Below are 22,353 nucleotides of genomic sequence, written 5' to 3' on the forward strand. Positions count from 1 at the left end.
TGCCCACTTCTTCCACAATTTCTCTGATAGTCACATGACAGTCCCTCATCAGCACAGAATTCACTTGGCAATTACCTGGTCATTTTAGCGTGTTGATGGCCGATCAGAGTGTGGCTGACTCTCCACTGATGTGCAGCCATCTTGAAACTGGTTGCACCACTCCTTAATCTGTGTGATGCCCCTAGCATCATCACCGAAAGCTGTCTGAATCTTCTGAATAGTATCCACCTGGCTGTTGCCCAGTTTCTGACAAAATTTGAGGTAGTAGTATTGCTCCAGTTGTTCAATCATTTCCCTTGCAATGAAAAACTGACACAAGCACTACACACCAACTCATTCAACTGCTGCTTGACAGTAACTGGTGTTACTGACAGGTGGGAAAAAATTCATGCATGCACAAGAAGGTTCAAGGTTGGCTAATGGAAGTGTGCTAAATTCAGATCCGTCAGCTGTTTGGAATAAATAAATAAGTAAAAGAAGGAAGGAAGGTTGGATACTTTACTAAAAGACCTCATATAGAGAACAAGAGCAGTCCTGTCACACTTCCCAAGGGCACTCCTGACTGTACTTTTGTCTCTGATGAACACTTGCCATCGAGCACGCTGTATTGGGTTGTATTTCTTAAGAAGTTTTCAGCCACTCACATGACTGGGAACCTATTCCATATGCTTGTACCTTCATTAGCTGTCGTTTTGAAGACTGTAACAACCATAAAGCCTTTGTTCACACACTTCTGTCTTCTGTCTAGCTACTGGTCCATTAGATGATTACATTGTGAATATGTTTGTCTGGAAATATATACTTATGCTGTCATATAAACTACAGAATCATACACATTGAAAAACACTAAAAAACCCAATGTTATTACAATGTGGAAGATTTTCAGAAAGAAACAAACATACATGTTGTACCTATTTAGATTTTTGTGTTGTAATCTCTCTCTCTCTCTCTCTCTCTCTCTCTCTCTCTCTCTCTCTCTCTCTCTCTCTCTCTCTCTGTGTGTGTGTGTGTGTGTGTGTGTGTGTGTGTGTGTGTGTGTGTGTGTGTGTGTGTGCGCGCGTGCGTGCGTTCAGGGGGGGGGGGGGGGGGGGGCGCCGCACGTGTGCGTGCGTGCGTGCGTGCGTATACACACTCTTTTTATATATATATGTCTGTTCTTTTATATACAGCTATGCAGTCATACAACTGTATTCACTGATGAATCACCAATGTCTCATTTGACTTATTGTATGTGATACATCATGTGGCAATAAAGATTCATTACATTTACATTCTACTTACAGTCTCAAATACAGTTTTGCTTGAGACATTCTGTAATCATTGATACTTCCCAATGTTTCATTCATGAAATTGCTTATTTCTCTGACTACAGACTTGTCTCTTTTACTTAGTTCCAAAACCTTAATCCAATAAGTAATAACACAGCATATTCAACAAGACCCACAATCGAATCCATCAACCACGTTAATTCATAATACTACACATTTAAAACAGATTAAAATTGTGTGAATTTCTTTCTTGAGGCCAAGCTGTGTGATAGGTAATAGTATGATGAGCAGCAGTCTTTATAGCGAAGGTAGGAGACATTGACCACATGCTATAAATAACCTTTCCCAATAAAGTCTTTTACAAAGCAAGCTGCCAACAGGTCTGTTTATAGTATTTGAGTATGAGTACATGGCTAAAACAAATATGTGATTATTGGATATGAACTGCTGAAACTTACTACAATGAAACTTAAAATTTTTGGTGTACATGTCTCCTGTTTTGTATGTACTTCCTTGCTGTGATAACAGATGCCCTATTATTAATTTTTTTGCTATTATAGATTCTGAATTCAAGGAAATGTATATTTCTGTGTATACAGGGCACTTAATAAGTAGTGATTTAGTCATGTGTGAATTTGTATTGTAGAAATATTTTGGTACTTCATATGATTACTATACTTTTTTGTACTTCTTGTATTACAGTGAATTCAGCATAAAGATTCTGATTACATGAACACTGAAACCTCTTATGCAAGGGAAAACATGCACATTATGCCCAGAAACAGCATTTTGTACATTAATTATTGTGAAGTACACAATTTTCTTGCTATCAGTGAAGTAAGTGTGAACTTTTTGTGAATACATTTTCTCATGCTACAGGTTTGATCATTGATGCTTTTGGTGAGCTGAGAGATCAGTTGGAAAGTGTAAAAGAAGACATGGAGTCAAACTGCTTTATTTGTGGTATAGGAAAAGATTACTTTGATAAAGTACCACATGGGTTTGACACTCATGTACAACAAGAACATAACTTAGCAAATTATATGTAAGTGTCTAGTTGTACCTTACCCTCTTTATAAGTTGGTATTTTCAAAGTTGTGAAATTAATAACTTTGATTTCTTGAAAAAATCATTTTTTGTGCTTGAGCTCATTATTATTTAAAATATACACTTTATTTTAATGATGATTAGCTAATTTAACCTCCTTGGCCATTATTGAGCAATGGGGTGGAAAACCTATAAAAAAATTATGGGCAGCTTTATTCATTATTGCCCATAACTTTCTTAATTGTTTTTACCACCAGGCTGCTTGATAATGGGGTAATATTAGCTAACTGCCTGTGAAATAAAGTGTTTGTTTATGTAGTGGAACAGGGAAATTGTCAGGCTGCGTTGAGCCATAACTCAACCTTGTTTTTGAAGATACTTTATTTCATAAAATTTTCATGAATTAAAAAAGGAACATGAATAATACAAAAACTCAAGACAATGATGACTTTGACTTATTGTCCATGGATCATGCACGAAATTTCATTATTGAATGATCATGAAAATCATTTAAACATAATTAACTTAGGGTGCACTTCCTGTACACACCTGTAACAATTTAAGTAAAATACATTTGACCTTAATAGTATCAGCTGATCAGCAATTAATTAAGTAAAAGGTGTACAACTTTGCTTCTGCCGTTTGCCAATATGTGGCGACAACAGTAAGTAGCAATTGAAAGAAACAGACCACAGAAGTCAGCCAGTTAGCTTGGTCCTTGGTCAACATAACCTCATTCACACATTAGTCGATTTGTGTCTTCATCATAAAGTTGTTCGTGATTGAAAATGTCAGTTTACGAGCCTAATTCCTGTCATTTGAGGGAGGTGTTACTGTTTTGTTTCAATATGAAGAAAACAGCAGCTGAGTCTCATCGAATGCTCTCAAGTACGTATGGTAAGGACGCTATTAGTGAAAGAATGTGTCGTGAGTGGTTTCAATGCTTCAAGAATGGTGATTTTAACATCATAGACCAGCACAGTGGTGGAAGAGAGAGTGTTTTCGAAGATGCAGAATTGGATACATTGCAAAGTGAAGATTCGCATCAAACTCAAGAAGAATTGGCATGATTAATGGGAGTGACACAGCAAGCCATTTCAAAACGTCTCAACACTATGGGCATGATTCAAAAAGAAGGAACTTGGCTCCCATGTGAGCTGAAACCAAGAGATGGTGAACAGCACTTGTGTGTTTGTGAACAGATGCTTCAGATGCAAAAATGGAAGTGATTTCTGCATCGCATTGTGACCGGGGATGAAAAATGGGTTCATTAGGATAACCCTAAATGCAAAAAATTGTGGGGATATCCTGGCCATGCTTCCACGGCAACGGCCAAACCAAATATTCTTGGCTCCAAGATCAAGTTCCGCATTTGGTAGGACCAGGTACTATGAAGTGTTAAAACCAAATGAAACAATCACAGGTGCTCGTTATTGAACGCAGTTAATATGTTTGAGCAGAGCATTAAAAGACAAACGGTCACAATACAAGGAGAGGTACGATAAAGTGATTTTGCAGCATGACAACACTCGACCCCACGATGCAAATGAGGTAAAAATGTACTTGCAAACGATAATATGAGAAGTCATACCCCGCCATATTCTCCAGACATTGCTCCCTCAGGCTATCACCTGGAAAATACTTTGAATGATACATGGGTAACCAGTTTGTTTCATTAAAGCCTCAAATGTCAGGGAAAAAACGGCAGAAGCAAAGTTGTAAACCTTGTACAATAATTCATGCTGTATGTGGTATCACAACTTTAACTCTATTAATTTGGCAAATTAGTGAGACCAGAACTTGGATGTAAGTTTAGTTAAATGTGATCTGAATTATCAATGATTAAGATTAATTAAAATTGTAACACCAGTGTAATCAATAAAATTGTAATCTCAGTTGGGCTGCAGATTCACTTAACATGTGCTACACATGGAGTATATTTCACATCATACACAGGCTATAATACCCTCATCACAACTTCACATTTATATGTACAGAGCTACTGAATACTTCCTTCAGCCGTCACTAACAGTCAAGCCCTGCTCCAGCCTCTTTAACAAACTCTATTATCAATTGCACAATTCCACAAAACGTAGTTGTATCTGCAGATCGTGCCAGCAAAGTTACACCATGAAAATATCTTTTATCACAGTAAGGCCCCCAAAAAGCAACCGTTACTCAGTTACTCAAATAAGGCTCCTCCAGTCACAGCTTTAACACATCATTTAAAATATCACTGGCTACACCTTGCCACAATTACACATCAGAAGCATTAAAATGATGATAAGATCAACTTAGCGTCACAAACGTGGAGTAATTGTACAAACATTCTCAGGGTAGCCTCTGCAGATAGATAAAGGCATTGCCACTGCCCATGTGCTGGCTCGAGCTAAAGCCACATTCCAGCCAGACACACTATTCAGTAATGTTTAAAACTGCATACAAAAATCTTTTGATTAGCCAGTAGAATTCACAATTATTTGGCTGTTCATAAAATATACAGACCATATTAAGTACTAAGATAGTACAGAAATCCCAGGTCCAAGAGACCAGACTCCAATATGCTGTCAACAGTACGTTTGTACATCGAACCATCATCTTTCCATGGGTGCAGCTGACGAGTCATGCACAATGCTCATTGTGCAAAGAAAAACCCCATTGTTTGGACACACTGCTAGAAGTGAGCTCTATCAGTGCTGCTGCATGGCCTTAGTCGACAGTATACTTCACTGCCACGGTGTGTGCATCGCCTAGGCCCATCATTTAAATTGCTGCAGATATGATGTTTCATGATGACACATTTCGAATAAAAAAACAGCTTAAGCAGGAAAATGATTTCTTTCAAAAAATGTAATGTGTTTTTGGATCCAAGCATAAAAATAAATTGAATTATTCTGAGTTACTTTTGTGTAGTAATGATGTGTTCTTAAAGACTTTTTGAATGTTTGCATATTGATCGATGTATCTGTAAACTGTCCAGCATTGTTTGCATTTGAGCCATGTCTTAAGATCTGTTGTTTGACATACATTTATCTGTTGGAGTTACCAAACACTTGTTCTGTTTTCCCAGGTTCTTTTTGATGCACTTAATCAACAAACCAGACACAGAATATACTGGTCAGGAGACCTATGTCTGGAACATGTACCAGCAGAGATGCTGGGACTTCTTCCCTGTTGGTGACTGCTTCAGGAAGCAGTATGAAGAGGAACTGGGAGGAGGCGGCGGCTAGAGCAGTGTGGTTCCCGGTGGATTCTGTCAACCGACTGCATTACTGCTGTGTATGAACTGATCTCATTACACTACTTTTCTGTGCATCATCACAGCATCATCTGAGGGACGTAACTTCTGTGATGTGACATATATGGAGCTGACAGGTGTCAGTTTCATAGTTTTTGGTGGCCTTCGGATAAAATTTCAATCACTTGTCAATTCAGACTGCTCGCATCAGTGTAGTCACTGTTTCTTACTCTTCTCAACTGTTGAATTTTACCTCATGAAAGGTACAAATAACAGGGCCCACAGGACGTGGAGGAGGAATGTATTGTTCACATACATTAAAACTGTCATCTTGTTGAATGGTCAGGAAGTGCAATACATAAATTATTTTTTACAATTTTCATAAATTGTCATTACATCATCCATTTTTATTGTTTTCTTTATGTGACACTATGACAGTGTGACTTTTTTTTATCAATGTCTGTACCCGATATAAACTCTGAAAAGAGCTAAGAAAGATGTTTTAAATTTAAAAACGAAAGAAAAACAGCCAGTCAGTCCATGGAAATTTGTATGGTATTAGAGAGCTGAAGCCAGTCTTTCCTGAAATTGTTCCAGTCTACCACAAAATATTCAGTTGAATCTCAGATGTTTACACTTTTGTTCCTGCTTCATGTGTTTCACTCTCCTGTTCTTGTACTGAATCTATTTTTGATGTCAATAAAAAAGCAGTATTTGTTACAATACCTTTAAATTTCATTACAGATGCATCTATAATCCTATAATTTCCTACTCTTAAATGAAGTTTATGATTACTTATCTTTCCAGAGCATTAAACAATTTATTCATAGAACAGGCAGTGCCATTTGGTAATAACTCACATTTGAAACATTTCAACAGTCTTCAAGAATACTGTGTCATTCACATAGTTAGAACAGGTATAAGGTAAATGATTTCCACATTTTTTCAATGTAGAAATGCAGGCACAAAAAAAGACTTTTTCACACTATGTAGCAGCAGGCTTAAATGCATTTAAAATCACCCATAATTGTCCAACACCATCCAATTGTTGTCTGAGTTAACTGCACATAACAACATGGTCATCGATACCCAATGACTGATATTTACAGTTTCCTCGCAAGTAAATTATGTACTAAAATAAACTCATAAAAATGTAATACAACAGCACAATTGTTTTAAAAAGATAAAACTTAAGGAAACTGAGTTTAGAGTTAGGAAACTGAAGACTGTTAAATGTTGACTGTTATGACCGATTGTGAGGAGCTGATTGTTCCTTCCCAGCACTATTCCTAGGAGCTAGGAATAGAGGATTAGATTAGATTAGATTAATAGTTGTTCCATAGATCATGAATATGACACTTTGTAATGATGTGGAACGTGTCAGGTTAATGAAAGATGTCTGTACAAGATATTACATTACACAAAATATTGCATGATACTAATGATTAAGTTAGTATTTTTTCCCTCCCTTAATTTATATCTAAAAAGTCAGCCAATGAGTAGAAGGAGTTGTCATCTAGAAATTCTTTTAATTTATTTTTAAATGTTGGTTGACTATCTGTCAGGCTTTTGATGCTGTTTGGTAGGTGACCAAAGACTTTTGTGGCAGCATAATTTACCCCCTTCTGTGCCAAAGTCAGATTTAACCCTGCATAGTGAAGATCATCCTTTCTCCTGGTGTTATAGCTATGCACACTGCTATTACTCTTGAACTGAGCTGTATTATTAACAACAAATTTCATAAGTGAATATATATACTGTGAGGTTACTGTGAGGATCCCTAGATCCTTAAATAGATGTCTGCAGGATGACCGTGGGTGGACTCCAGCAATTATTCTGATTAAACGTTTTTGAGCAATGAATACTTTTCTACTCAACGATGAATTACCCCAGAATATGATACCATACGAAAGCAGTGAATGAAAGTAGGCATAGTAAGCTAATTTACTGAGATTCTTATCACCAAAATTTGCAATAACCCTAATAGCATACATAGCCGAACTCAGACGTTTCAGCAGACCATCAATGTGTTGCTTCCAGTTTAACCTCTCATCAATGGACATACCTAAAAATTTTGAAAATTCTACCTTAGCTACAGACTTCTGTTCAAAGTCTATATTTATTACTGGAGTTGTGCCATTTACTGTACGGAACTGTATATACTGTGTTTTATCAAAATTTAAAGAGAGTCCGTTTGCTGAGAACCACTTAATAATTTTGTGAAAAACATCATTTACAATTACATCACTTAGTTCTTGGTTTTTGGATGTTATTACTATACTTGTATCATCAGCAAAAAGAACTAACTTTGCATCTTCATCAATATGGAATGGTAAGTCATTAATGTATATCAAGAACAGTAAAGGACCTAAGACCGAACCCTGTGGGACCCTGTACTTGATAGCCCCCCCAGTTTGAGGAATCAGCTGTTGTATTAACATTATACTTATTAGCGATGACAACATTTTGAGTACCATAGCTACTGGAAATCAGTTTCCAACATTAGGTTTTCATCTTGGAAGTTTTGTTGTATGCAACTGTAGCAAGTTGCTAAGTTTACAAGCAGTACAACTTCCAGAGGATAAAAACTGAATCTCAGAAGACAAATTTACATGTTAAGGTCTGAATCAATTTTTGTAGCCCATTCAAATACTACTTTTCTGCCTGTCAATTGAAGATAGAATTACAGTCATCAAAGCAAATGTGTTATCAGAAAAAAATAGTTACATCAGATAAAAAATTAAGACAGTATGTGATACAGTGAAGGAAGAGAGTGGTAGAACCAGAAATGAAGAGGAGCATATAGCATTAAGAAAAAAACGATACACAGGGAACATATGTATGCAATGTTGCTGAACTTTTCAATAAGCACTTTGTAACTCTTACTGAAAAGATGAGGTTGTCATGTTTAGAAGTTCCTGCCATGGAATATCTCAGACCAGTCACTACAAGCAACTACACTAATATGAATATGACCCCCACAACACCAGTAGAAGTACTGTCCACCACAAAATCCTTAAAATTAAAAAATTCCAGTGGCTCTGATAATACCTCAACAAAGTTGATTAACAGTGTGCCTGTGAGTTTAGTGACATTTTTAGTTCTTTGGGTAAACAGTCTTTTATCAGTGGCACATTTCCTTCGGGATTGAAATATGCTGATATTAAGCTGTTGTATAAGAAAATAGATAAAGATACACCATCAAACTTCCATCCAGTTTCACTTCTACCCACATTCTCAAAAAGTTTAGAAAAGATAATAAACAACTATCTTCTTAATAATGTGATCACAAATAAAATATTATCCAAGTCGCAGTTTGTATTTCTAAAGGATTCCGGTATTGAGAAGACTACCTCCACAAACAGTGATGACGTACTTAATGCATTAGACACAGGCTACTGGTATATTTTGTGATCTGCCAAAGGCATTTGACTGTGTAAATCACAATAACATTTTAAGTAAATTAGAACATTATGGTGTACTTTTAAATGCTGCAAAATGGTTCAAATCCTATATCTCTGACAGAAAACAAAGGATATCAATAGGAAAGAGATGTGGATTAAACTATCAGGAATTTATTTACTTTAATTTATTTATTTTTGATCCAACATCAACTGATTGCAAAAAAAATTTTTTTTTGTTCCAGTCTCCTGGATAAGTCAGAGCCTTACTAGAGTTGTATATTATTATCCACACAAATTTTTCTATATTTAATTGAGAGAACAATGTTACGTATATGGATCATACATAAAAACAACTTGCTATTGCAATAGATAGATCAAGAAATTTACATTTTGTGAAGCAGTCTCCAGATCTCAGATTCAAATATTTACAGTTTGTGACACAGTCTTAGATCTGAGATTCATATATTTTTAGAACGAGAGTCTTCCATCACAAAAGTGTACTAAATCTAGAGGTTCATCTATTGAATATGCAGGACTGTTTAGAAGCTATAATTTTAATTTCTTTTTTAGTTCTGTAATGAGCAATTTTGAGCTTTACGGATGGAGGCAATTCAATAGTTTTATGCCTGCGTACTAAGAGCTTTTCTCATAGAGTGTTGTTCTGAAAGAGATATTGTGAAGTCTTTCTCTACCTCTAGTGTTGTCAGAGTGTATTTCTTTATTAATCATTTTGTTGCTGTTTACCACCCATAATGATTACCTTAAGTACATACAGGTTATGAACAGTTAGTATTTAAATTCCTGAAATAGATTTCTGCAGGATTCCCTGGCACATTTCTTTCCCATAAATCTAAGTGCCTTCTTCTGTAGGGTAAGTACACTTTTCAAATTACCTTTACTGCTAGATCCCCATACCCTTATCCCATAGCTTACATGGGATTCAAATAGTGCACAAAAATGTTTGCCTCAGAGTGGTAATGTTACAAAAAGGTGTCCATTTTCTTAGAGCATATATGGTAGTAGATTCCTTTTTGCAAATATCATTTACATGGGCAGACCAGTTTAACTCTGCATACAGTGTCAGGCCAAGAAATTTGGCCGAGTATTCAATGTATTCATCACCCATTAAAATCCGGCATATTAACATACACTCCTGGAAATGGAAAACAGAACACATTGACACCGGTGTGTCAGACCCACCATACTTGCTCCGGACACTGCGAGAGGGCTGTACAAGCAATGATCACACGCACGGTACAGCGGACACACCAGGAACCGCGGTGTTGGCCGTCAAATGGCGCTAGCTGCGCAGCATTTGTGCACCGCCGCCGTCAGTGTCAGCCAGTTTGCCGTGGCATATGGAGCTCCATCGCAGTCTTTAACACTGGTAGCATGCCGTGACAGCGTAGACGTGAACCGTATGTGCAGTTGACGGACTTTGAGCGAGGGCGTATAGTGGGCATGCGGGAGGCCGGGTGGACGTACCACCGAATTGCTCAACACGTGGGACATGAGGTCTCCTACGCAGTGCCGTAGGGGACCGCACCGCCACTTCCCAGCAAATTAGGGACACTGTTGCTCCTGGGGTATCGGCGAGGACCATTCGCAACCGTCTCCATGAAGCTGTGCTACGGTCCCGCACACCGTTAGGCCGTCTTCCGCTCACGCCCCAACATCGTGCAGCCCGCCTCCAGTGGTGTCGCGACAGGCGTGAATGGAGGGACGAATGGAGACGTGTCGTCTTCAGCAATGAGAGTCGCTTCTGCCTTGGTGCCAATGATGGTAGTATGCGTGTTTGGCGCCGTGCAGGTGAGCGCCACAATCAGGACTGCATACGACCGAGGCACACAGGGCCAACACCCGGCATCATGGTGTGGGGAGCGATCTCCTACACTGGCCGTACACCTCTGGTGATCGTCGAGGGGACACTGAATAGTGCACGGTACATCCAAACCGTCATCGAACCCATCGTTCTACCATTCCTAGACCGGCAAGGGAACTTGCTGTTCCAAAAGGACAATGCACGTCCGCATGTATCCTGTGCCACCAAACGTGCTCTAGAAGGTGTAAGTCAACTACCCTGGCCAGCAAGATCTCCGGATCTGTCCCCCATTAAGCATGTTTGGGACTGGATGAAGCGTCGTCTCACGCGGTCTGCACGTCCAGCACGAACGCTGGTCCAACTGAGGCGCCAGGTGGAAATGGCATGGCAAGCTGTCCCACAGGACTACATCCAGCATCTCTACGATCGTCTCCATGGGAGAATAGCAGCCTGCATTGCTGCGAAAGGTGGATATACACTGTACTAGTGCCGACATTGTGCATGCTCTGTTGCCTGTGTCTATGTGCCTGTGGTTCTGTCAGTGTGATCATGTGATGTATCTGACCCCAGGAATGTGTCAATAAAGTTTCCCCTTCCTGGGACAATGAATTCACGGTGTTCTTATTTCAATTTCCAGGAGTGTAGTATCATCGGCATATAAGATAGCTGTTGCGGGGCTTGGTCCTAATATTGACCCCTGTGGAATACCAAAATTAATATCAGTGGCGTTTGAATTGTATGCTCCCTCTGCAGTGTTAATAGACACAAACTGCTTCCTATTTGTCAAGTAGGATCAAACCATGTGATGAGCTGTGCCGCGAATGCCATAGTTCCATATTTTGTCCAGCAATATGGTCAAATCAACACAGTCAAATGCTTTTTGTAAGTCTAGAAAGATGCCACATACATGTTCTTTATTGTCTATTGCTTGAATGACCTCTTCAATTAAGTTGAATGCTGCTGCAATGGTGGATGACCCCTTAACAAACCCATATTGCCCCTAAGAAATCACTTTTTTGCTTACCAGGAAGTTCCAGATTCTTATGTACATTACTTTCTCAAACAATTTGGAAGAACAGATGTAGGTCAAAAGTTTTCTACAAGACTTCTGTTTCCTTTTTTTAAAAATAGGTTTAACTCGAGCAATTTTCAACTCATCTGGAAATAGACCATCTTCCATATGAAAGTTGATAATTGCTGATAAAAGTGACGCAGTTTTATGAATACATTTCTCAAGAGTGTCCAGACTAAGACCATCATATCTTGCTGCATGAGAATTCTTCAAGCTACTCACTATTTTAATTATTTCTTCTTCACTTGTTGGTGTCTAAAATATACTTCCTGACACTGGTGTTCCTCTGAATTTGTGTTTGTGACTTTTAAGCTGATTGTTTATGCTAGTGCCAACAGAGGCAAAGTAATTGTTAAATAGATCTACCACCTTGTTCTGATCAGTTTCTATTGTGCCATTTATCAGCAACTTATATTCAGTTGTATGTTTCCCTGATTTACCTATTTCTTTATTTACTAGTGATCATGATGATTTGGAAATATTATTTGCGTTCTGAATGACGCTTTCAAAATGTTCCTGTTTTTCAGAAATTAGGAGGTCTGTATAGTATTTTGGATACTTTCTGAACTCTTCTTTTAATTTTTTTATTGCTCAAGTCATTTAACATAGCATACTCATATCATCTTAGTTTTTCTCAAGATTCAGTGACTGAACTTGATATCCAGTTTTGGGTTACAGCATGTGACTGAATTCTCTTTTATTAATGGGCAGGCTTGGTTGAGAATGTAGCACAGTTCTCTTGAAAATTTGCCATAACTGTAATATGTTGTTAGAACACTGTTCCAATCCATATTGCATAGCATGTTATTCAAATGAGTTATATTTTGGTCTGTATTCATCCTAATATATCTATATAGCAACTGTGTGTAAAAACCTTTTTTATGTTCACACCTAGTCCTACTGCATGATGGTCTGACAAAGCACTTAAAACAGCAAAGATGTAAGATCACAACAATATTTTCTATTGCAGATTGACGTGTTTCAGTCTCCCTGGTTGCAGTGTTTATCAGGTATCTTACATAATATTCGAGCAGAGTATACTTGAATATTCTAGTGTGTAACTTATCTGCTAATACATTTATGTTGAAATCTCCTATAATTGCTAACTTATTCAGGTGTGATATAAAAACATTCCCTATCATGTCACAAAACTTTGTTAAGAAAACTTCAAAGTTTCTGCTTTGGAGTCTATATAAAAATATAACATAAATTTCAGGTACTTGGAATCTTTACACATGTCGTACATAATTCAGTTGTCCCTTCTAATGAATATTTACTTACATTTACAGAATTAAAATCCAATGTACTTTTTACATACATTGACACACCTCTGATGGAACTTATTAGCTAGTACCATGTTTAGAGGTTTAAAAAGGATCTAATTTGGCATCAGATAACCAGTGTTCACAATAGCAAGCACATCAGTCATAGTTTTATTTACAAACACATGTAATTCTTCATATTTATTGCTTAGGCCCTGTACATTCTGGCGGATTATTTTAATGTTGTATATACCATGTTGTAGATTCCTCCGCTTTTTCCACTTAAATAAGGTCATATGTCTGTTTCTCTTGTGGGCTTCCTCCTGTTTCTAGTTTCCACTAAAAATCATTTAGATTGGATGGAGGCACTGGCTTATGTCTGCTGTCTGAAGGTTTTTAGTTGACAGTACTGGTTCTGCTAATGTTGGAGTTGGTTCTGCTGTTATGGATGGTTCATCGAACTGGGAACCAATAACATGTTGTGCCCCCAAGATTCTATCTTAGGACCCTTATTTTTTACTGTCTGTATCAATGGTCTTTCATCTGGCATCTGCTTTACCGACGATCAACTTTATATGATCATTCCATTTTAAATCACTCCTAATGCCTACTCCCAGATAATTTATGGAATTAACTGCTTCCAGTTGGTGACCTGCTATACTGTAGCTAAATGATAAAGGATTTTTCTTTCTATGTATTCGCAGCACATTACACTTGTATACATTGAGATTCAATTGCCATTCCCTGCACCATGCGTCAATTCGTTGCAGATCCTCCTGCATTTCAGTACAATGTTCCATTGTTCGAGCGAATGATATGGCCGTCCAGGTGAGTCCCGTCGAAAATTTATGGGACATCGAAAGGTTAGTTTGTACACAAAATCCTACACCGGCAACACTTTTACAATTATGGACGGCTACAGAGGCAGCATGGCTCAATATTTCTGCAGGGGATTTCGAAAGACTTGTCGAGTCGATGCCACGTCGAGTTGATGCGCTACTCCGGGCAAAAGGGGATGCGACACGATATCAGAAGGTATCCCATGACTTTTGTCACCTCAGTGTGTATGGCAGACGGATAGCAGATTGAATCGCGTCGTCGCACGAAATTTGGGGCGACTTGCGCATACATTGTTGCAGCCGCTCTGTCACAACCATCTAGGGTGGTCTCACGTGTTCAGCGGATCGCCTCTGGGTGCCGCACTAGCCTGCCATGGGTTTCTTCCTCCCACTGCGTATTCAAGTGACTGCACTAGTTGCCAGCTAGCGGCTTACATAACGTAGACGTGTCCCAGGGCAAGCGCCTGCGCTGGGGCTGCCGGAAGCTGTGCGGCCTCGAACGTTTACACAGGCCTCCCAGTTCCGGCTTCCATAATCTGACTTCTTAGCACCGCTTCTAGAGGGCGGATTACAGTTTTCAAAATCGGTATTCACTCCACGTAAACACTACAGCATTTGCGTGGTGACTACGTTGTAAAGATACTACTTGCTTTTTAAAATGTTCGTTAATGTCTACAAATTATTCATCTGAATTGAAAGAAAAGACTATTGGACTGACCTGGAAGTCATACCTTTCTTTTAGTACTATCTTTTTTAGATGGAATGAGATACATAAATGCTGATATATTTCCCGAGTTTGAAACATCGAACTGAAAATTAACAGTTAAATATTTTGCACCTCTGGCTAATTTCCCCGCTCTGTTTCTTGGTGTGAAAGGTTCTCGTACACAATTAATAGTTACAAAACATTCACTAATTCTCTGCCAGGAATTATGTATCTATCTTCGCTCATTCCAAAACTTTTTAAGCATTCCAACCCTCCAAAATGGCGGGTACAACAAAGTGCTCAAGTGATATCTTCGCACTTTTTTTCCACCCGCGGGTGATCTACGTAGCTGGCTGTAGTAAAGCAGTTTCGAGCGTATTAGTTGGCGTAGGGCTTATATACGATTTTTAAACATACCTTCTTGTACAATTTCCTCTTCCTCCTTACGAGTTAACTGACATCCTTAAGTGCATCGTACTCTCTCTTTAATAAAAGTACTAGCAGAGAAACTCGGCGTTACCCAGCATTTATTTACAGCTGTGTATAGCACGTAGCGTGTGAACTGCACTGAAGAGCCCAAGAGACTGGTACACCTGCCTAATATAGTGTAGGGGCCCCGCGAGCACGCAGAAGTGCCGCAACACGACGTGGCAAGGACTTGACCAATGTCTGAAGTAGTGCTGCAGAGAACTGACACCATGAATCCTTCAGGACTGTCCATAAATACGTAAGAGTACGACGGGGTGGAGATATCTTCTGAACAACAAGTTGCAGGCATCCCAGATATGCTCAGTAATGATCATGTCTGGGGAGTTTGGGGGTCAGCGGAAGTGTTTAAACTCAGAAAAGTGTTTCTGGGGCCTCTCTTTAGCTATTCTGGACGTGTGGGGTGTCGCATTGTCCTGCTGGAATGCCCAAGTCCTTCGGAGTGCACAATGGACGTGAACGGATGCAGGTGATTAGACAGTTGCCTCACGTACGTGCCACCTGCCGGAGTCGTATCTAGACGTATCAGCGGTCTCATTTCACTCCAACTGCACACGCCCCATACCATTACAAAGCCACCATCAGCTTGAACAGTCCCCTGCTGACATGCAGGGTCGGTGGATTCGTGAGGCTGTCTCCATACCGGTACACGTCCATCCACTCGATACAATTTGAAACGAAACTCGTCCGACAGGCAACATGTTTCCAGTGATCAACAGTCCAATGTCGGTGTTGAAGGGCCCAAGCGAGGCGTAAAGCTTTGTGCCCTGAAGTCATCAAGGGCACACGAGTGGACCTTCGGCTCCGGAAACCCATATCGATGATATTTCGTTGAATGGTTCGCACGCTGACCCTTGTTGATGGCCCAGCATTGAAATCTGCAGCAATCTGCGGAAGGGTTGCACTTCTGTCACGTTGAATGATTTTCTTCAGTCGTCGTTGGTCCCGTTCTTGTAGGATCTTTTTCCGGCCGCGGCGATGTCGGAGATTTGATGTTTCACCGGATTCCTGATATTCGCGGTATACTCGTGAAATGGTCGTATGGGAAAATCCCCACTTCATTGTACTCCGGAGATGCTGTGTCCCATCGCTTGTGCGCCGACTGTAACACCACGTTCAAAGTCCCTTAAATCTTGATAACCAGTTTCTTTGACGGCTCAGTGTGTATGTCGTACAATGATATAATTTTGTAGTTACATTCAGAGGCATATGTGCATGTTGTCTGCAAACCGTGTAGAGCATGCAGTGAGTAGTAAAGAAGTAACAAATGATCGTTTCTTGCTTCCTGCGATACTTTTACTGGTTTACAAATACACTAAGTACACTTTACAAACTTTTCTCACTTTATTTTCGATTTATATTCAGTCATTGTATCACTTCGACTACTCTCACTTCACTGTTTGTCTTCATTCACTCACTGCACTACTTTTTAGGCTCCTCCCTTCGTCACTGATAAGAAACTGACATTCGAACCCACGACGGGTCTTGCAAATGGGTAATAACCTACAAATGGGTAATCCCATCAGTGGCGAATTTCAGAACATACCAGAAACGATTCGAATGGTGCACAATGTTCCAGAACATTCCACAACATTCGAGAGGGTTCTGGAATGTTACACAATGATCTAGAATGTTTCCAAATGTTCCCAAACATTCTGGAATCTACACGAATGTTCGATATTACTCCCGAACATTTCAGGACATACCGGATTATTATGGCACATTCTGGAATGCCGCAGAATGCTGTCAATGTTCGGAAATGTTCGGAAATGTTCTCGAATACTCTCGAGAACTGTGGAACGTTCTATAAATTTCTAGAGAGCAAACTTTCAAGCCCTTATATCTTCAAAAGCACGCCCTTCAGGTAAAAATGGAAACCTTCCTCGTGCATCGGGGACAGAGGTTTTATTGAAGTCACATCGAGCAGAAAAGAGTTCTATTGGCCATACGACGGATGACGATTCGCCACCAACATAAATGTTCTGTTGACAACGTGAGGATAGTCACGCGCCTACGCGGACGCGCATTTTTGCTTGCGGTCGCTGGGGCGGCCGATGGCAGCGCAGAGCAGCAGTAGCGGCAGCCTCCGTTCGTGCGCCGAAGTCTTTCTTTCTTCATCTCACAGGTGGCGTTGCTGTCCTTCAGCTATCGGTTGATATCGTCGCTATTGGCCATCGAATTTGGAGCCTCCTTGCATACGCACTTCCTGCCTAAGACTGGCATAAACAGGGGACTCTAGTCACGCCTTACCAGTGTGTTCGTCGCACCTGAAGATGTCGGCCAATTGCGCTGATGAAATATTGTGTTTTCACTATGACATCCAACGTCTCGCCCGAGAAGTATCAGGGTGTTACAAAAAGGTACGGCCAAACTTTCAGGAAAAATTCCTCACACACAAAGGAAGAAAATATGTTATGTAGACATGTGTCCGGAAGCCCATACTTTCCATGTTAGAGCTCATTTTATTACTTATCTTCAAATCACATTAATCATGGAATGGAAACACACAGCAACAGAACGTACCAGCGTGACTTCAAACACTTTGTTACATGAAATGTTCAAAATGTCCTCCGTTAGCGAGGATACATGCATCCACCCTCCGTCGCATGGAATCCCTGATGCGCTGATGCAGCCCTGGAGAATGGCGTATTGTATCACAGCCGTCCACAATACGAGCACGAAGAGTCTCTACATTTGGTACCGGGGTTGCGTAGACAAGGGCTTTCAAATGCACCCATAAATGAAAGTCGAGAGGGTTGAGGTCAGGAGAGCGTGGAGGTCATGGAATTGGTCCGCCTCTACCAATCCATCGGTCACCGAACCTGTTGTTGAGAAGCGTACGAACACTTGGTATTATTGTAACGGAGACATTCACCTGAGCTTCCGTGGGACCTGTGATAGTAATAGAAGGCACCATGATGGCTGTGGCCTACGTGGACGTTATTGCGGACCACTTGCATCCATTCACAAATGACCTCTTCCCCGACGGCGATGGCACCTCCCAGCAGGATACGTGTCCACGTCACAAGGGCCGACTCATGCCATAGTCGTATGTGGAGCGTGATACAGAAATGGCATTGATGTCTTTGCCACCAAAATAGCCTGATCTGAATCTGGAGGAACAGGTCTGGGAAGCTATCAAGAGATAGCTCCGCGACCACGAATAGCTGGTACAACATACCTCCGGAAGGATGTCAAGTACTTGCCGAATCCAAGCCATCCAGAATCGCTGCCCTACTGCTCTTCAAAGGGTGGAACAATACGCTATTAAGCGAGTAGCCACCTTCCGGTGGGTTGCGGAGTGTATGTCATAGCGAAGTGGAAGTTTCTGGGAAAGTATACCATCACTGGTGATAGTGCACCTTCACTGGCCCATTTAGTGAAAGTGGATTACTGACTCCAGTTCTGTCACACAATACACATTGACTAGGGATAGTGCACGATCACTAGTGAATGTATACCTTCACTGCCAAGAAGTACGGAATGTGAACCATGGCTGTAATGACAAAACAGTCGTACTTCGAAAGCTGCATTTATCACCTGTGGTTTGAAAACATAGTCATATTGTGTAAAATTCATTTACTGCAGCAAGGACGTTCACCATGGCACTTTGAGTTGAACAACACATTTTTGTTTTTGCAAAAGCATCTCAGAGTCTAACATTTCTGCTGGCAGTAGCATTTGAAGAATCCCTGGCCGCTTCACATCGAGTGAATTACCGCTACTGTTCTCTGTTGGAACTTCCTCCTCTGAGATTATTCTTAGAGGGCAAGTACTGAACTGGGACCTGAAACAAAACGTTATAGTTGTAGCTGCAGTGGCATATCGTTTTGTCCCTTCCATAATTATTTAAAAACAAACGATTTATTACAGTGGGTATAGTAGGCACAGCACAGTATCTCTCGTCCCTATTCGGTAGAAGCTATCGGCCATTGTCTCCAGGGCGACACCCAAGATCGGCCTAGTACCTCCTCCTCCTCTATCGAAGTCGAGAATTGGAACTCTCACAGTACAGCCCTTTTCCACTGTTGGAAAGCAGCAATGTGAACACTGCCGCATTCTTTCCGCTTGTTCTTCTAAGCACTTGTACGCTTCACTTCTGTGTTTTTTAATAGCAAGATTTGACGCAGTAGTCATTATTGTTAGGAATAATTTCTTTCTCTTTGTTCTAAACGCCTGCTCCTGTTGGTATGTTATCCTCTTGCGATAGAGATTTACTGTGATCATTATCCTGCAACGTTTCAGTCCTGTCTTACTGCTAACACTCACTCCATTAATTATATTTTCAAGGTCATCCTCAGAGTGAACGTTCATCAGTGCTTCAGGAGGTAAACTTGTTGAAGACAAACCATGTTTAGGAGGGCAGCCAAACATCGCTTCGTACGGAGATCTTTTAATCCCAAAATGTACAGCGCTATTCTTCATTAGCTGCACAAATCTTAATGCACAGCTCCACTCTGTAATGTTGTGCTCCTGCATCCATGTAGTTAGCATATTTTCTATGTCTTGACTTGCTCGCTCTTCACTGCTTTGGCTCTGTCTGTGTCTACATTGGGCCATAGTTCAGTTAAGCTGCTCATTATTTTGCTAACGAACTCTCTACCATCGTCAGACTGCAATACTGAGGGAGCACCTAACAACGTAAACATGTCAATAATGTTATCGCGTACCTCTTCAGCTGCTTTGGACTTCAGCGGCCTGAGAACGACGAATTTAGTAAGGTGGTCCTGATAAACCATTACGAATTTGTAATTTCCATCTGGTTGCGACTGGAAGTCGATGAGGTGAACTTGACATCTGGAAGTTAGCTCCCTGAACAGCATTTGCTTCACTACCATTCCTTGTTTCTGACCTTTTTGCTTTTGTAAACAAGGCTCACACAAACTAAGATAAATTTGGACATCTCTGTATATTATATTACAGAACTTTGGCTTCAAGCATTTCATCATTTGGTCGCGTCCACCGTGGCCAGTCATTACATGATCATCACGTAGAATAACATACAGTTCTTCATCATAAACACAGTATTTAATCTTCTTCAGTTACAGGTTGTATTAATTTGGATAAAACCATTCACTTGCAGCACTTCATATCTCTTCAAACACTTGTAATCGTTGCCGTCCTTTTTTCGTCCAGATTTTAGTGATTTAGCGTTGTTGATAAGTGACTCGTACTTTCCTCTGCCCATGGAGACAGAATTGTAACTGAGATGTTCCACTCTAAGATGTTCGTAGGACTTCACTGATTCAACCATAGCTGCACTGATGTGAACTGTAACTACACTAGTGTCAACCTTATCTGCACTACTGTCAACAATAACTGCACTGCTATGTATCATAACAAAACGAGCTGACGACAAATACTTTCATGCTGAAGCGTGATAGCATTGTTGGACGCACCGTTAATAACCTGGGAGCAGCGATGATACGCCTTCACTAGTGGGTAATATGCTACTGTACACTTTCCCTAGCCAAGTACAATGATGGTTCACCGTCACTAGTGGATGTATTTTTTTCAGTTTATGAAAAGCTCTCACTGATCATTTTAATGATGGTGTACTCCCACTATGAAAGGTTTACCTTCCCTAATCTCCCACTCCCATTATAACATCCACACTGAAGAGCCAAAGAAACTGGTACACCTATCTAATATCGTGTAGGCACGCAGAAATGCCGCAACACGACTTGGAATGGACGCGACTAATGTTTGAAGCAGTGTTGGATGACATTGACACCATGAATCCTGCAAGGCTGGCCATAAATCCGTAAGAGTACGAGGGGGTGGAGGTATCTTCCGAACAACACGTTTCAAGGCGTCCCAGATACGCTCAATAATGTTCTTGTCTGGGGATTTTGGTAGCCAGAGGAAGTGTTTAAACGCAGAAGAGTGTTAATGGAGCCTCCCTGTAACTATTCTGGACGTGTGCGCTGTCGCATTGTCCTGCTGAAACTGCCCAAGTCCCGTCGGAATGCACAATTGGCACGAACAGATTTTGGTGATCAGACAGGATGCTTACGTACGTGTCACCTGCCGAAGTCGTATCTAGGCACATCAGCGGTCCCATTTCACTCAAACTGCACACACCCCACGCCATTACTGAGCCACCACCAGCTTGAACAATCCGTTGCTGACATGCAGGGTCCATGGATTCGTGAGGCTGTCTCCATACCCGTACACGTCCATCCGCTCGATACAATTTGAAATGAGACTCGTCCGACAAGGCAACATGTTTCCAGTGACCAACAGTCCAATGCCGATGTTGACGGGCCCAAGCGAGGCGTAAAGCTTTGTGCCGTGCAGTCATCAAGGATACTCGAGTGGGCTTTTGGCTCGAAAAGGCCATCCGATGATATTTCGTTGAATGGTTCGCACGCTGACACTTGTTGATGGCCCAGCATTGGAATCTGCAGCAATTTGCGGAAGAGTTGTACTTCTGTCACGTTGAACGATTCTCTTCAGTCGTTGGTCCCGTTCTTGCAGGATCTTGTTCCGGCCACAGCAATGTCGTAGATTTGATGTATTACGCGCGGTACACTCGTGAAATGGTCGTATGGGAAAATCCCCACTTCACCGCTACCTAGGAGATGCTGTGTCCCATCGCTCGTTTGCCGACTATAACACCACGTTCAAAGTCACTTAAATCTTGATAACCTGCCACTGTAGCAGCAGTAACTGGTTTAACAACTGGGTCAGACACTTGTTGTCCTATATAGGCGTTGTCGACCGAAGCGCCGTACTCTGCCACTTTACACATCTCTGTATTTGAATGCTCATCCCTGTACCAGTTTCTTTGGCGCTTCAGTGTATGTAGATGTAGCCGTAATGCTTTGGCAGATCAGTGTACATTTGTACGAGTGGACGGCGAAAACAGCGATTCTCGCTACTTCCATATGTTGTCGCAGTTGATCACGGGGTTATGTCTGTAATGCGCACAGAACCAGATATCGGAGCGCTATGTCCCGCGCAAGGTAACTAACTAGCGGACTTGACAAACTTGCTGGAGAACGTGAGATTTTTGTGACTAACCACAGTGTATTTGGAGGATCACACCTCCGTAACGTTGCATGAACTAAATGAGCTCGAAAAACATAATCACATTAATTTCAAAAATGGCCATGAGCACTAGGGGACTTAACTTCTGAGGTCATCAGTCCCCTAGAACTTAGAACTACTTAAACCTAAGGACATCACATACATCCATGTCCGAGG

General features: G+C 40.8%; 1 protein-coding gene across 9 annotated transcripts in view; it reads left to right on the forward strand.

Annotated features, from left to right (window-relative positions):
* The window catches only part of LOC126335019 (ryanodine receptor), a 691,249-nt gene extending 684,971 nt beyond the window's left edge, over positions 1 to 6,278 (forward strand). For all 9 annotated transcript variants that reach the window (XM_049997852.1, XM_049997851.1, XM_049997850.1 and 6 more), the window contains 2 exons: positions 2,148 to 2,313; positions 5,386 to 6,278. In XM_049997852.1, the coding sequence (XP_049853809.1) occupies positions 2,148 to 2,313; positions 5,386 to 5,545 (326 nt within the window). In that variant the 3' untranslated portion in view covers positions 5,546 to 6,278. The remainder of the gene's footprint in view (positions 1 to 2,147; positions 2,314 to 5,385) is intronic.
* Positions 6,279 to 22,353: the final 16,075 nt, after the last annotated feature.

Source organism: Schistocerca gregaria, chromosome 2, assembly GCF_023897955.1.
Source record: "Schistocerca gregaria isolate iqSchGreg1 chromosome 2, iqSchGreg1.2, whole genome shotgun sequence".
Classification (NCBI taxonomy): Eukaryota; Metazoa; Arthropoda; class Insecta; order Orthoptera; family Acrididae; genus Schistocerca; species Schistocerca gregaria.